The sequence below is a fragment of the Halictus rubicundus genome, chromosome 7, assembly GCF_050948215.1.
Source record: "Halictus rubicundus isolate RS-2024b chromosome 7, iyHalRubi1_principal, whole genome shotgun sequence".
NCBI lineage: Eukaryota > Metazoa > Arthropoda > Insecta > Hymenoptera > Halictidae > Halictus > Halictus rubicundus.
Genome location: NC_135155.1, coordinates 9,084,867 through 9,099,385, shown reverse-complemented (window position 1 = coordinate 9,099,385; position 14,519 = coordinate 9,084,867). Strand labels below are relative to the sequence as shown.

The window sequence follows — 14,519 nt, the reverse complement described above, 5'->3', positions numbered from 1 at the left end:
TTCGAAAAGTAAACTATGCGGATAAGCATATGCCAGTGTCCATGGGTTAAAATTAAATAAGACTTTTCGATCGATCGATTTTTCAAAAGCGTCGTCGCCGATGTTATCTTCCAAATTGCCGCTCGTGTCGAGATATTACGTCACCGTCCGCTGGCAATGTTTACAAACATTACCGAAGGAGGGAAGTGATCAATAACGAAGCGACACGAGCAGGAAAATCGGGTTCTGCGGTGCCGTGCATACATTAACCGGACAGTTAAAAGAAAACACAAACACAGCGTTGAGCGGACATATCTGATTTGTGTCTATTATTTGTGTCGGTGATTATGAAAATGGCGTAAGACATACATATTTTGTCTCGAGATATTTATTACACTTTAGCATTTGAATACATTAAAAAATATTTTCCCATTTTGGAACAAAATGTTTCGTGAAATATGTGATCTTCTAACGGTGAAATTTATATGTCGCAGTATGATACAATTTTATGACGACTAATAAAAAAAAGAAGAATAAAAAAGTGAACTTTAATTGACTTTTAATCGATGACTTTTATTTTCTAAATTAATAGCACCTTCTAGTTAGCGATTCACGGCGAACAAAAATAATGCTTTCGAAAGTAACATAAATTTATTCAACATAAAAAATATGAAAATCGAAATTTTTTTTGTTTTTCGACTTTCACTCCTTTCATAATAACCAGCAGATTTGTACACAGCGGTCTCTGTTGTAACGCGGATTTGTTATTATCATTGTTATGAGGTTCGTTAATCAATTCGATAATTATTCGTTAATTATATTGTGTTTTGGTAATATCGTTTCTTCGTAAATATTTATGCCCATGTAATAACGAGCAGATAACTGCACTTGTACTATCTGGTTTAAACAAGCGTTGAATAGAAGTTGTTCCCTTCGATACTTTCCTCGTTCGCTTTCCTGTATCTATTAATTAAGGAAAAGCTTATCTTTTTCCTCTTTGATCACACAATGTGCACATATTTTCGCCGTCACTTTCCCGCATCCTAATGCGTTTACCGTTCCGATTGGATTTCTATTTCGATCGTGTCTTAAGTCGCAGAGATTCGTTCAATTGCTACAAACGGCCAAGTAGCCTCGGTCGAACGTAACCAATAACTTGGCAACTGTTGAATCGACGTCGACATTTCGCGTCGGCCAGCGTCGATCGTGTCCCCAGGCTTTTGCACGTTATCAACAATATGTCGCGACAAACAATTTCTTCGCCTTATCTGAACGCGAAAGAAAAACTCTCTGGAATACATTGCAGCTTTAACGCTTTGTCTCCTTGATTTCGCAACGAACGCTGTATTGTCGATAACTTCTTGCGAAAATGTTGTGAAATAAACTGCAAATTTTCAAATATCAATTTTTATAGCGTATCCAGAAAAGTAAAAATATGTAGAATATAATTGGCGAGTAAAGATTTGAATGGACCTAGCCATAAAACTGTCCAAAGCATCCGTCTTGCGAGGGCCAAAGAGAGGTCTTTGAAGTCACCCAAACATAAATGAGAGTTCTTGCGAGTAACATTACAAATTGTCCACTAATCGGGTCTCGATTTTTGCTGTCCAGGTTGTAGCGGTGCACGTCGAGCCGACGATTTTCGACTCGTATTACAACGGTTGTTGCAATGGAACCTTCTGGCCGTTGTTCCACTCGATGCCCGACAGGGCGACCTTCATCGCCGAGCATTGGCGAGCGTATTCCAGGGTCAACGAGGAATTCGCGGCGAAGACGGTAAGTGCCGTTCCAGCATATAGTCTTGTTTCGATATAAGGCGATAGTGTTTGTTCTGTAGTGCACACTTAAGCGTCCGTTATTGGCACACATTCGGTACCGACTGCGGACGCTTAAGTGTGCAGTGCAGTGCCGTGTGGATTTCGATTCTACGCGGATAGGATAATCTTCCGGGAAGCCGTCGCCCGTCTCGCATAACAATTAACCATCGACCACTTCTTAATTCAGGTCGGAGCGCTCGAGCAGATTCACAAAGAGCAAGAAAATCAATCGAACGGCACGCCGCTGGTCTGGGTGCACGACTATCATTTAATGTTAGCTGCCAACTGGATCCGGCAAGCGGCCGACGAGAAGAATCTCAAATTGAAGCTGGGCTTCTTCCTGCACATCCCGTTCCCGCCATGGGACATATTCAGGCTGTTCCCATGGGCCGATGAAATCCTCCAGGGAATGCTGGGTGAGCTTTTCTGTTTACACCTCTCCGGTCGCCGGTCGAATCGCTGGCTGTAGCAGGTGAATGCTGTGGAATGATTGAAGACTTAATTTAGACTCTATAATTTTGATGAATACTTAACTAGAGCCGCAGCGACTAGAGCTGTGAGAGAACCCGAAAATGTCGAGTCAGGACGGGTTGAGAATTTTAGATAAAAATTATTTTCGGAAATCCCGACTCGTCTCGACCCGGTGCCTTCCCAGAGCATAAGTTAACCGACATTTTCGGGAACTCGTACATCTCTACAAGCGACCAATCCACTTCGATTCGACTACTTGTCGCCTTCTCGACAGCCGACCGGAATTCGTTGATTTACACTCAATGGTAGGATCCCATTTTTGATGAACGTACAATCGCGTGCTAGGTTGCGACATGGTCGGTTTTCACATTCAGGACTACTGTCTGAACTTCGTCGACTGCTGCCAGAGAAGCCTCGGCTGCAGAGTCGATCGCAAGAACCTGTTGGTGGAGCACGGTGGACGAACCGTGCGCGTCAGACCGCTTCCGATCGGTATTCCCTTCGACAGATTCGTCTCGCTGGCCGAGACCGCCAACAAAGTGATGCTGACCAATCAGAAGATCGTACTGGGCGTTGATCGTCTCGATTACACGAAGGGACTGGTTCACAGACTGAAAGCCTTCGAGATGCTCCTGGAGAAGCACCCTGAGCACCGTGAACAGGTAACTTGATTACTTCGTGTCCAACGAGTCGAGCCTGTAAAGGTAAACTAATGCTACTCGAGTGCGACAGAGTTGAAGTCACGTTTCTCAGATAGTTCGCAATGGACGCTTACGTTTTGGTTGCATTCGCCAAACTACTCTGTTCCTATGGGATTGTTTCGGGTTTCGTTTGGTCATGAATCACTTCGTACAATTACAAACACAGATGGACTGATCGTTGCTCTCTTCCAGGTAACCATGCTCCAAATCGCCGTGCCATCGAGAACAGACGTGCGCGAGTATCAGGATCTGAAACTGGAGATGGACCAACTGATTGGCTGTATCAATGGTCGCTTCACCACACCGAATTGGTCGCCGATTCGATATATTTACGGTTGTGTCAGCCAGAACGAGTTAGCAGCCTTCTACAGGGACGCCGCTGTTGCCCTTGTTACACCACTCAGGGATGGAATGAACTTGGTAGCGAAGGAGTTCGTCGCCTGCCAAATCAACACACCGCCGGGTGTGCTGATCGTCTCCCCATTCGCTGGTGCCGGAGAAATGATGCACGAAGCCTTGATCTGCAATCCTTATGAAATTGACGAAGCGGCGGAAGTTATACACAGGTATTTTGCGAACCTCGACCCAACAAACTTTCACAAAGCTGTCTGCACTAACATCTTACCTGTACTAACTCCAAGCTCAAGATCAAAGGATGAACTGGTTTCATAATAATTTATCTTAACTTTCACTTCATTCATTATACATCATAAAAATCCAAATGCAGTCAGAATTTCTTCCCATTTTATCCATATTCCTTAATATATGAGCCGTTTAATATTATTGGTTGTTGTACCAAAGGTTATTGTACCAAATGAATTTGCCTTGACATACTCACCTTGTATAGTTATAAAATAATTATCATCTGTCTGTCTCCCCAATCTTTAACGAAGCGAACCATCATACTAACTCCCTGCTGTGTCTGCCATTCCAGAGCTCTTACCATGCCGGAAGACGAACGTACGTTGAGGATGAACTATCTGCGGCGCCGCGAGAGGATCTACGACGTGAATTACTGGATGAAGTCGTTCCTGCAGGTGATGGGCTCGCTCGAGGAACACGACTCTGTCGGTGCGACGACGATGCAGCCCGTGACCATGGACGATTTCGACGACTACTTGAGCAAGTATGTATCATTGGAGTTTCCAGATGTGCATGACTGGGCCCGACCAGAGCACACGCTTCAGCGGGAACCAATAATGTACGATCAAGATACTGTTCTCAAGGTGTTAAACGATGATAACACTAAGACAATCCTTATCCAATAATTAATCGCACTTCAATGTGTATAAGCAAACTGTCGATTGCTATGCTTGTGAGCGCCGGGGAAAGTTTGCCTATACATTATTCGATGGGTATGCTTTTAAATATTTGATCTCGTGTAACGAAATACTTAAAAGGAATGATCGCGAACACGAAAATTCAAAAAGTTATGAAACTTTGGGTTTAAATTCCGGTGGACGATAGCGTTCTTATTAAAAGGAACAACTTTTCAAAATAGCCGAATTGTCAAGGGCTGATTTCACTCCCTTAAAGTGAATTTGGACAGCAAAAAAAAAAAGATCGTGTAATGCGTACCTTCATACGCACTAAATATCCCCAAAGTTTCATAATTTTTCAAATTTCCGGGTTCGGGAACGAGTTCGTTAGTTCGAATGGAATGCAAAATAGATTGCGATACAACCGAAAAGTTTGTTTATTATATGAAGCATGAGTTTGGGTACGTCGCAGCGTGGGAAAACACGAATTCTCACTATGGTGCTTTTCGATATTCTCGAGGACTACGGTACACTGAATGAATTTCGCATGACGAAGGATCATGTTGACTCTTAGGGGGCATGCTGACCCTAACGAGCGTGCAGCGATTTCTATACATATTCGTGGCAAGGCCTGTTCTAAGCAATTGAATCGTATGATACTATATATCTTTAATCCGCTAACCATTGGAACCTCCTTCAAAAATAGATTCACAGTTCATTATTTTAGAGTTGCAGACGTGGGGACTCTGATGGCGATAGCGCAGTTTAGTATCAAGAGTCAAGAACCCAAAGATGATTTGGTGTTCGGTTTTACGCATCAGAATCCTGAAGCCTTGGGTTCGCCGTACGGGATAGACGTCGTTCTACAATAAAAATAGTGATAAATTAGATATGCGACATCTTGTATGCTCGAAGTTATTTTGTTTTCTTACTTGAGTCTCACTCTCTCTGTCTTAAGTCGAACACAGTATTCCTAATTTCTCTGTAATTTCTTTGACGACACTGTTGAAGCAATCAACTCGGAAGCTCGTTGTCTATAGTCGTCCCGCACTGATTAGCAAATTAGAAATAGTTGAGCGAGTAATTCTCGGCAGCGATAGATGTCGCTGCAAGTTCTTAGGGTGCAGCATGCCCTCCGAGAGTTAACATCCATAGTCCTCTTATCGAATTAACTTGGCACGTATATTTTTATCTCCCTGTAAGTCCATCCCAGCGCCGCAAAATTGTCCTTAGGATATTATTCCTCCAATTGGTAATGTGAATGAAGGGGGATTTGTCATTGAGAAGAAGACTTTTTGGGTGTCGTACGCGACCTGATCGACGTGCTTGGAGAACAAAATAAACAAACAAACAGCTGCTCCTCAGCCAAAGAACGCTTTTGGAAGACGGCGGGCCCGCGCGTGCGATGCGACCTGACTCATGATGAAAGCCGGGTAACCTTCCAGTGATAACACATGTCCCCTAGGTATATCGGCGACAACCATAAGCTGGCCCTGCTGCTGGATTACGACGGCACCCTGGCGCCTATCGCCACCCATCCGGACCTCGCTATTTTGCCTCTAGAGACGAAAAACGTTTTACAGAGGCTCTCTAATATGTCTGACGTATACATAGCGATCATATCAGGTAGGAACGTGAACAACGTGAAGTCGATGGTCGGCATCGAAGGTATCACGTATGCTGGGAACCACGGACTGGAGATCTTGCACCCGGACGGTAGCAAGTTCGTTCATCCGATGCCTGGCGAGTTCGAGGGGAAAGTGGGGAACCTGATGCAAACCTTGCAGGAGCAAGTGAGCAGTTTTTCTTTATAATAATACAGTGCTGCAATACCTTGATATATAGAATGTCAGATTTGAAGTTTTGTTTCTTTTTTAGGTAGATCTGCAAGCCATATCGATTTTATTGAACTGTAACATGTTGGTCTTCGAAGGTCATTCAAGGGTATTGCCTCTAAATCTTTACTTTCTAACTCTCATTGGTCCCCCATCTTCGCAACATAATGTATCTCTCGTGCGATATATACAATGGTAAAACATGAAATGAAATAGAACAATAAATAATTAACTTTGCTGATTATTGTATTGCGAATAAAGTAGTAAACATCACTAGCATTCTAAACAACTTTAAAAGCATTTGGAGAAGATAAGTTTAAAACGGCAATTAATGATCTGAAATGATCTTCGAAAACCAACATATTGTAGGTCAATGAGATCGCTTGCAACAGGCTGCACGCCTACCTAAATAAAAACATAAGAGTCCTAACCTCTTTTCGTCGTATGACTATTAGGAGCCAAATTGAATTATGACGGATCAGACTCGTCATGTGATTTTCGAGGCTATTTATGACATTTATGCAGACATACATTTACATATTTTGCTGTATGTTTCACTATGTCTCAAATGAAGAAGGCAGATGTTCATATGTATTGGTCCAAAAGAGCAAACATGTATTGGGCTTGGCACCTAGGCTCAGCAACTAGAACATGGACGAGAAGAGGTTGAGGAACATGCGAATCTCAAAAGCTTATAGGTGTTAAGCTAGTGACCGAAATGTACTAATGACCTTTATGAAACACAGTTGTGTAGGGATGGCGCCTGGGTAGAAAACAAGGGTGCCTTGTTGACGTTCCATTACCGTGAGACGCCTATGGAGCGTCGTCCGCAGATGGTGGAACAGGCGAAAAAGATTATCCAGGATTCTGGCTTCAAGGCCTGCTCCGCGCACTGTGCGATCGAGGCCAAACCACCGGTAGAGTGGAACAAGGGTCATGCTTCCATCTACATCTTGCGTACAGCATTCGGGTTGGATTGGAGCGAACGTATCAGAATTATCTACGCTGGTGACGACGTCACTGATGAAGACGCTATGAGGGTACGAATTCCATACGGAAATCTCCAAGTTACTCGACTAAAATTAGCTTAATTTGCATAATTGATAGACCTATAGATCTTTGTGCAAGATCAAAATCTTCCGTAGAAATTCCAATTCCAGTGTGTCTACAATTTTACTCGTTCACTGTATGTACGATCTGTACCTAATCACGCTTTCGCACGTCCTGCAGGCGCTGAAGGGTATGGCAGCCACGTTCCGGGTCGCCTCGTCGCACATAATCCGCACATCGGCGGAGCGACGTCTGCCGAGCACGGACTCGGTGCTGACCATGCTGAAGTGGGTGGAGAGACATCTGAGCAAACGCAAGCCCCGCAGCAACACCTCCGACATCCCGTCAAGATTCCGTCGCAGCAGCGCCGGCATCACCATGGAGATGTCGTATACACCGACGAATGCGGTTCTCGAGTCCTAGGCGACCTTCGTGCCGGAACCGTGTGTCCGCGGAAGGAGGCGCGCGCGTGCGTCACAAGGCTTCTAATGTACTAGTAGAGTAAGACCACATGCGAGCGAGAGGGAAGAACGGGTCGAAAAGAAGGCGTAGGGAATCTCTGTCGCGGACAACCGGGTAACGTCGCGTAAATTGTAATAATTCTGTCGGAAGAATTGAACGGGAGGTCGAACGTCGAACGGATCTTTCTCGAGCAAGATCTCGAATCAAGCGAGAGCGACTCCACTTCCGGGAGGCTTCGATCTCCGGGGGCTGGTCAACTGACATGTTCGGGAGCACAAGGACCCCGAGGGACACCGGTCTTCTCCCGCTGCGGAACCGAATCGTTTTTATCGATTGTTCGAACCTTTTGATCGATGTACCTCCGGTAATCGTTGACCATAGCTTTAATCCAAAAGTCCACGAAAAGAAATCTGCCGATGAATGTTCACGTGCATATGCGGTGTCGCTAAACCTCTCCCCATCGACAAACGCATGGTCTTCACGTTCCTCTACCACTCGCTGTACGTAATCGTTGCTTTATCCACGGAGTGGCAGACCCTTTCCGGCGAATGCGTTCGCCGGAATCCGTAGTACTTAGCTATAATTTTAGGCTCGAGTCGCTCAAAGTAACGGAACACGTTCGGTAAACGCGTGCCTTAGAAACTGTTTTGAAACCGTTTTTGTTTTACTTCTTTTTTCGTCCTTTTTTTCTTTTTGTACGAAATTATACAATCGTCGAACCGGACTCCGACGCATGAAATAGATTTTGTCGTTGAACGCGAGAACACGTGGTTCCGTATCAGTGCTAGCATGATCGTTGTTAGTGGAAATTTCGTCCCTTCAGACTTGTCGGATAACGAACCGTTGTACACGCTTGAAACTGTTGTTCGGTCGCCGAAAGTCTCGACGGAATGGAATCAGAAGAATTCTGTGTCACGTGGAAATTTTTTTTTCTCTCGTCGTTGCGAACGCGTATACAACATAACCTTTTTATATAACGTCGGTAGAGTTAATATGATATGTATTTATATTACGCGATAGGCAAGTCGACGACAGCGCTGTTAATACATTGTAATATTAATACATATATATACACACCGATGTATACGTATATTCATTGTTAAGAAGTGAACTTTTATGTTCGATGACTTAGTTGGCCTTTAGTTCTTTAGGTTCTCTTTCGTTTTTTTCTTGTTTTTTTTTTTAATTGCCTGTTGATGATGAAACTGTCGTGTAAAGAACAGTGCCAACATAATGATCACAGGGCGTGATGCGCATTGACCATTCACAACATTAACGCACGAAGAGGATATTCGAGCGTAGACACATGATTTCTTGAATTTTGTTTGAAGAAAAAGTACAGCAATCTCCACGAACATTTTCCGCATAAACAAGTCCTTTTTGTGTAAAAATGGACAACGATTTTACTGAACTTCCGCAAAGTCGTATCGGGTGACCTGAGGAAAGCTTTGCAGCAAAATGATACTTTAAATGTTACGTGCCCGTTGATAAGTGTTATAAATTTCTTTTATATAAAATTCCAAAAACACTGTCTTATTCCTATGCTTGTCGTTTCAATGCGACACACACGAATCTAAATGACATATAAACAGACATAAACGCGATTACGTTAAAGCGACAAGCGAGTTGAAACACGGACAAGATTTACACTGTTTTCTAAGTAGATTAAGTCGCTTGTAAGGATCTATTCCAAGTGTTTATCACTACTTCTACGGTAATATATATTCCATCGATGATCGTTAGACTGCGGATTTTATGCATCATTATGTCGAAAATTAATTGGTGGAATATCGTTACACTATTTTCGATTTATTAAAATATATTTTTAGTTAACTTCTGTCTCTGACAATTGACTCAGGAAATATTTATTTTGCATAAAGATCCGCAGTCTAATCATTATATTTTCCGGATCGAATATCAACAAAGGTATCAGAGAATTTATTTCGACCAATTTGATGCGTATCAGTCTGAGATCAATTGAACTAGATATTAAAGAAAACTTTTCAAGCAAAACGTTCAAACTGGCAAAAATGGCCGTCCCTACGCGTACTTATTCTTAACGAGCACGGCCCTGACCTCTGTGGCAAAGGAAAAAAGAAGAACCATTTCTTGAACGTACATTTTTCTATGGATCATTTTATTGGGGACTGATGTACATAAAATAACACAATATCAATTATTGCAACAGCCAATGAACGGTAAGCGTACAAGCTATTACATGTTTAGAAAGGAGAACAATAGTTACAACGGCCAGAAAAATCGTGTTTCTCCGCGGAACTGTCTTCATTGTCATTCAATTTGTTTCGAGCTTCTTCGTCGCGTGCTCGTGTATAAGCGTCCATGTTGTATATAGTGATTCGCAGACTTGTTTACATAAAATCGTCTTAAGTGTGTGTAACCGCACTGCTAATCTTTGTGCAAATCCCTATTTACATAGAAGCGGGGATAAGGAAAGAATTGCTCGTAAGAGATTCCTTATGGTTAAAATAAAATAGATGTGCCATGCATGTTTGTTAATGTGATCGTCGTCTTCTACTTTACAACTTTGCGAGTGCCACAAACGAATTACAGAACTCTGATTTTCGTAATTCTGTTTCGTCATCGAACTGTCTTTTACTGAAGGAGATTTAACTTATAATTAAATGCGCCTGTCACTGTATACAACACCGAATATACAATCACAAAATCCAAGCATGTATACATACGTGGAGTGTTCTACTCTATAGTTACATGAACGAGAGTTTATTGCGGTGTATATGATAGATACGTGTATTTTTATATGTAGGAACCTTTAAAGCTAACAACAAGGAAAATTATAACGAGAGAAGTTAAAAACCAGGAAAAATTGTAATCTGCTGATAGATGCAACAGAAACACCAATGAGTTCTGTTTCCTCTGTGATTACAAATTTTCAACAACCTGTTAATAAGAAATATCTGTATATATAAGAATTATTTTAAAATAAAATATCTGAATAATAAGGATTATTTTCTGCGAACGGCAACATAATCGTTAAACAAGACCGTGATTTATTTACAGTGCCATATACTACCTTGCGTATGTATTGTTCACCTAATCGAACGAATTCTTCTAAAACAAGTCATTCTAATGAACATTGGCAATTCGTTCTTGTCTGGGACTAATGTCTCTACGATTGTGATTGCGATTCAAGCACTATACAGGGTGTCTGTTTTATCTCAATACAGTGAAATATCTTTTAAATGAAGAGTGCTATGTATCTATGAACGAAAATTACTATGTTACCACCTCGTCCGTCTAAAAACGCACTATCGCATTATGTAGACAACATTTATACCACATAACGAACCCCCTCCATACCAAGCAACTTTTGTCCAAACATAAAACAGCCAACCTGTATGCGTGGTACCATAATCTAATTAACGCAAAGAGCAGGTCTAAGTGATTGGAGATACTTTTACGAATCTGTGCCCGTTTTGTTCGATTTTTTAAGGAGTTGAAGAATGGAGATATTGTTACCGCGTTCCCGGTATCGATTTCAGAACGACCGGTTCGCATTTCTGCGTGGAACGTCTTGTCCGCGTGCCTTCGATTTGACCTCCATTTTTATCGATGTCCACCACCCCCGCCCCCCTCTTGTTTTGCTTTCTCCTTTTTATTTTCAGTCATCGTTTGCGAAAAGGGAAAAAGAGAAGCGCAGGGAAGAAAGAAGGAAACGATTAAAAAGTCTTTTAAGTTCTTAGAATTCTAGGATTATTTCCAGTGGCTTGACCTGCGTGAACGAACTATGCCCCCATCAATCCAATCTCGTATTTTCATCTTGGTATATCTTAGTCAATTAACATTATCGCTAGTCAATAAATAAGAAGCGAGTTCACGAGAAGAACTCGAAGGTCGGGTGACACTAACGAGCGTAGTGTCGCGCGTTAGAATGGGAAAATGAGTTCGCATATACATATAGGGTGTCCCGAAAATGTTGTGCTTCGTTGAAAGAAATGGTTCCTGAGGTCGTTTGAAGTAACTTTGTCCTTTGCGATAATGTCCTCCGCGGCTTTGTTAGCGGGTTATTAACGGAAACCACGGACCAATCGGAGCACGGCTACAGTGGACAGATCCTGGCTCGGCCAATGTCAACGCCACGCTCAGTGAATCAGAAGAATTCGTCTGCTGTATCCGCACTCCGATTGGTCCGCGTTTTTCGTTAATAACAATACCGCGCACAGCATTTTTCCAAAGGAAAAAGTTACCTCAAATGCACTCAAGAATCACCCCTTTCAAGGAAGTACAACAATTTTGGGTCACCCTGTATATTAGAACGATATTCGACGTCATATCTCTTACTGAAAGTATGGAAAACGTATGTGTATACTTTGTATGTATGTGTATAGCGGTTATACACACGTATACGTATGTACGTACATATGTATAGAGTGTCTTATAATGTGTCCGTTAACAAATTGTAACAAAACACCTGAGAAAAAACCCCCCCAAAAAAAAACCAAGAAGAATTTGATGAATTAATCTACGTTTTGTATGAGTACCTTAGTTTCTACCTCGATATACATCACGCGAAGTTAAACAAACGATACGTATGTGTACGTGTATGCACCCTCGAACGTACGACCACGCGTAAGGACACAGAACACGCAAGATTTTTCAATCGAGGTCCGAACAACAAAAACTGTATATGTATACATATATATATCGAACATGTAGAAGCTGCTCTCGTGGTTGTAAACGAAAATTAAAAATGGAAACAGAAATACAACAATAAACATCGTTTATAAATTGCGCGCAGCTGGTTTCTTCATTCCATTTGATTTTCATGATTGCACCTGGTCTGTGCTCGCCCTCCCCCTGCCCCATCGACCCCCGGTCAGATTCGGCGTTTCCGGAAACGTTTGGAAAATGTAAAAATCGTAACGAGAAAAATGGACCGGCTGCTTCATCTTTTTTTTTGTTTTGTAACGGAAAAGAAAAAAAGATAAACAAATCGTAACCGACCGTTCCATTCGATCGAAGCATTTTAATGAAATTTAATAGGCGAACACGATGCTGCGGCGGTTCCGCGATTTTTTCCTCCCGTTTCTTTCGTTTCCCGACGCCGCACAGTGGGCAATTTGGACAAAATCGGATTCAAAATCAAGGAACTTTCGATAGGAATGACGTAGAGTGATGAAATTTTTTTTAAATGAAAGCTGCAACTTTGTAGAATATGGGAAAAATAGAGAGATTGTGGTACGAACGTTTTTTAACCTCGAGAAAATTCGTTAAACGCGCACAAATTCAAGAAAATTATGGTTTCTCCAATACCACGCGCGGAAAAAATTTTTTTTTAACATGCTATACATCATTTCCCATAGATTTTTTCACGCTGATTTGAAATCTGGTCTCAAAATTTGTCTACGACCTCAGGATTTTGCAAAAAATAGATTTTTGTGACAAAAACTAATGAAGTCATTTTTTCGTTGAAATGATTGGATGGTAATAATCTCCCTATTTTTCCCGTATTCTACAAAGTTTCAGCTTTCATTGAAAAAAAATTTCATCGCTCTACCTCATTTCTATCGAAAGTTCTTTGATTTTGAATCTGATTTCGTCCAAATTGCCCACTGTGCGCCGGCCGTCCACGTGCTTTTACGGTATCGCGCGTTCACGCATTGCTGTTCGTATTTTCTTCGGCGTAACCTTTGCTTCCCGGCGTTGCCGAGCCGCAATTAAAATTGTTTTGACGAAGATTGCACCGATCCGAGTGCGGGACCGATACCCGCGAGTCGAAGAAGCCCCCGGATAACGATAATTCAAATCGGTTTGTCGTCGCGAACCAGATACCCGTAAACAATAAACTTCAATGCAACTCCGATAGCTTTATTTTTCACACAATTATAAATTAACATGCAATTCGTATTGGAATGACACTTCGCAAACGGAGGTGCTGTTGACAAACACGTTGAAGAGATTTTTTGCACATGACCTGACGATATCGTCATCGTGATATTGTGCAATGGAGAGAAAAAATCTGAAAAATAAATGCAAACTATTGGGTTGCACCGAAGAACATGCAATTATTATCGATAAATTAGGGTAAGGGATTTATAAGGTACTTATACTTCTTTTTAAAGCATAATGAATATAAAAAAAGAGATATTAAATTTTTTCATTAAAATTAGTAAATATAGATGATATATATCTCTTTTTCAATATTCATTATGCTTCAAACGTAAGGGTAATTAATATAGGCACAGTAATCGGTACCCCCACAGTAACGGGGTCCCTTACCCTACTACTGTCCCGCCAGCATCAAATTTTTGTTACTGTGGGGATGCCAATTACTGTACCTATATTAATTATACTTACTTTTAAAGCATAATGAACATTAAAAAATGGATATTAAATTTTTTCATTTAAATCAGTTCATATATATGTTATATATCTCTCTTTTAATATTCGCTATGCTTTAAAAATAAGTATAATTAATTTGTTGGCACAGTAATTGGATCCCTCACCCTAGCTTCAGTTTTCAAAAAATGTTTGAGAAAGCGATGCGGATTTTTTGTAATACTTCTCTATATTTCTTATTAATTTATTCGTAAATAAGCGAATTATATGCTGTACGCAAAAAATGCTGAATAAAAAGTTTTTCCGAAATGACGTCACTTCCAATCCAACTGCGACATACTTCTTCTACAAAAAAAAAGAAAACATGCATTTGTCAAATCGTCTACTTACAAGATGATCCGACGCAACGAACTTACAGAGCTCGCAGACAATGCGGAGTTACAGCTAATGCAAGTCCGCTCTTCTCGATGGACGAACGAATCCTAGAAGATCTGGGAGATCGAGGAGATCGGCGAGATGAAGTCATGCCGGAAAACGTCGAGAAGCGATCGGATTCCGTTGGGCCCGACCCGGCAAGGAATTTGTTCGATGTTTCCGTGGACAATGGGACGCATTGAGACGCGCGGG

At 41.6% G+C, this 14,519-nt stretch overlaps 1 protein-coding gene and 1 long non-coding RNA gene across 4 annotated transcripts in view; one reads left to right on the top strand and one right to left on the bottom strand.

The window, feature by feature from the left end:
• The window catches only part of Tps1 (Trehalose-6-phosphate synthase 1), a 47,438-nt gene extending 38,784 nt beyond the window's left edge, over positions 1-8,654 (top strand). For 2 of the 3 annotated variants that reach the window (XR_013082548.1, XR_013082547.1), the window contains 9 exons: positions 1,591-1,755; positions 1,984-2,212; positions 2,613-2,929; positions 3,161-3,534; positions 3,903-4,094; positions 5,693-6,020; positions 6,809-7,102; positions 7,293-8,416; positions 8,455-8,654. Coding sequence is in view for 1 of the 3 variants with exons in the window: in XM_076790865.1 (XP_076646980.1) it covers positions 1,591-1,755; positions 1,984-2,212; positions 2,613-2,929; positions 3,161-3,534; positions 3,903-4,094; positions 5,693-6,020; positions 6,809-7,102; positions 7,293-7,535 (2,142 nt within the window). In the remaining 2 variants the exon portion in view is untranslated. Of the gene's footprint in view, positions 1-1,590; positions 1,756-1,983; positions 2,213-2,612; positions 2,930-3,160; positions 3,535-3,902; positions 4,095-5,692; positions 6,021-6,808; positions 7,103-7,292 lie in introns of all 3 variants that reach the window. The other variant, XM_076790865.1, reaches the window with a different exon arrangement.
• Positions 8,655-8,712: 58 nt separating this feature from the next.
• Positions 8,713-12,344, bottom strand: LOC143355762 (uncharacterized). Its single transcript, XR_013082551.1, has 2 exons — positions 11,177-12,344; positions 8,713-11,126 (listed from the first exon to the last, which is right to left on the bottom strand). It is a non-coding gene; the product is annotated as an uncharacterized LOC143355762 (long non-coding RNA).
• Positions 12,345-14,519: the final 2,175 nt, after the last annotated feature.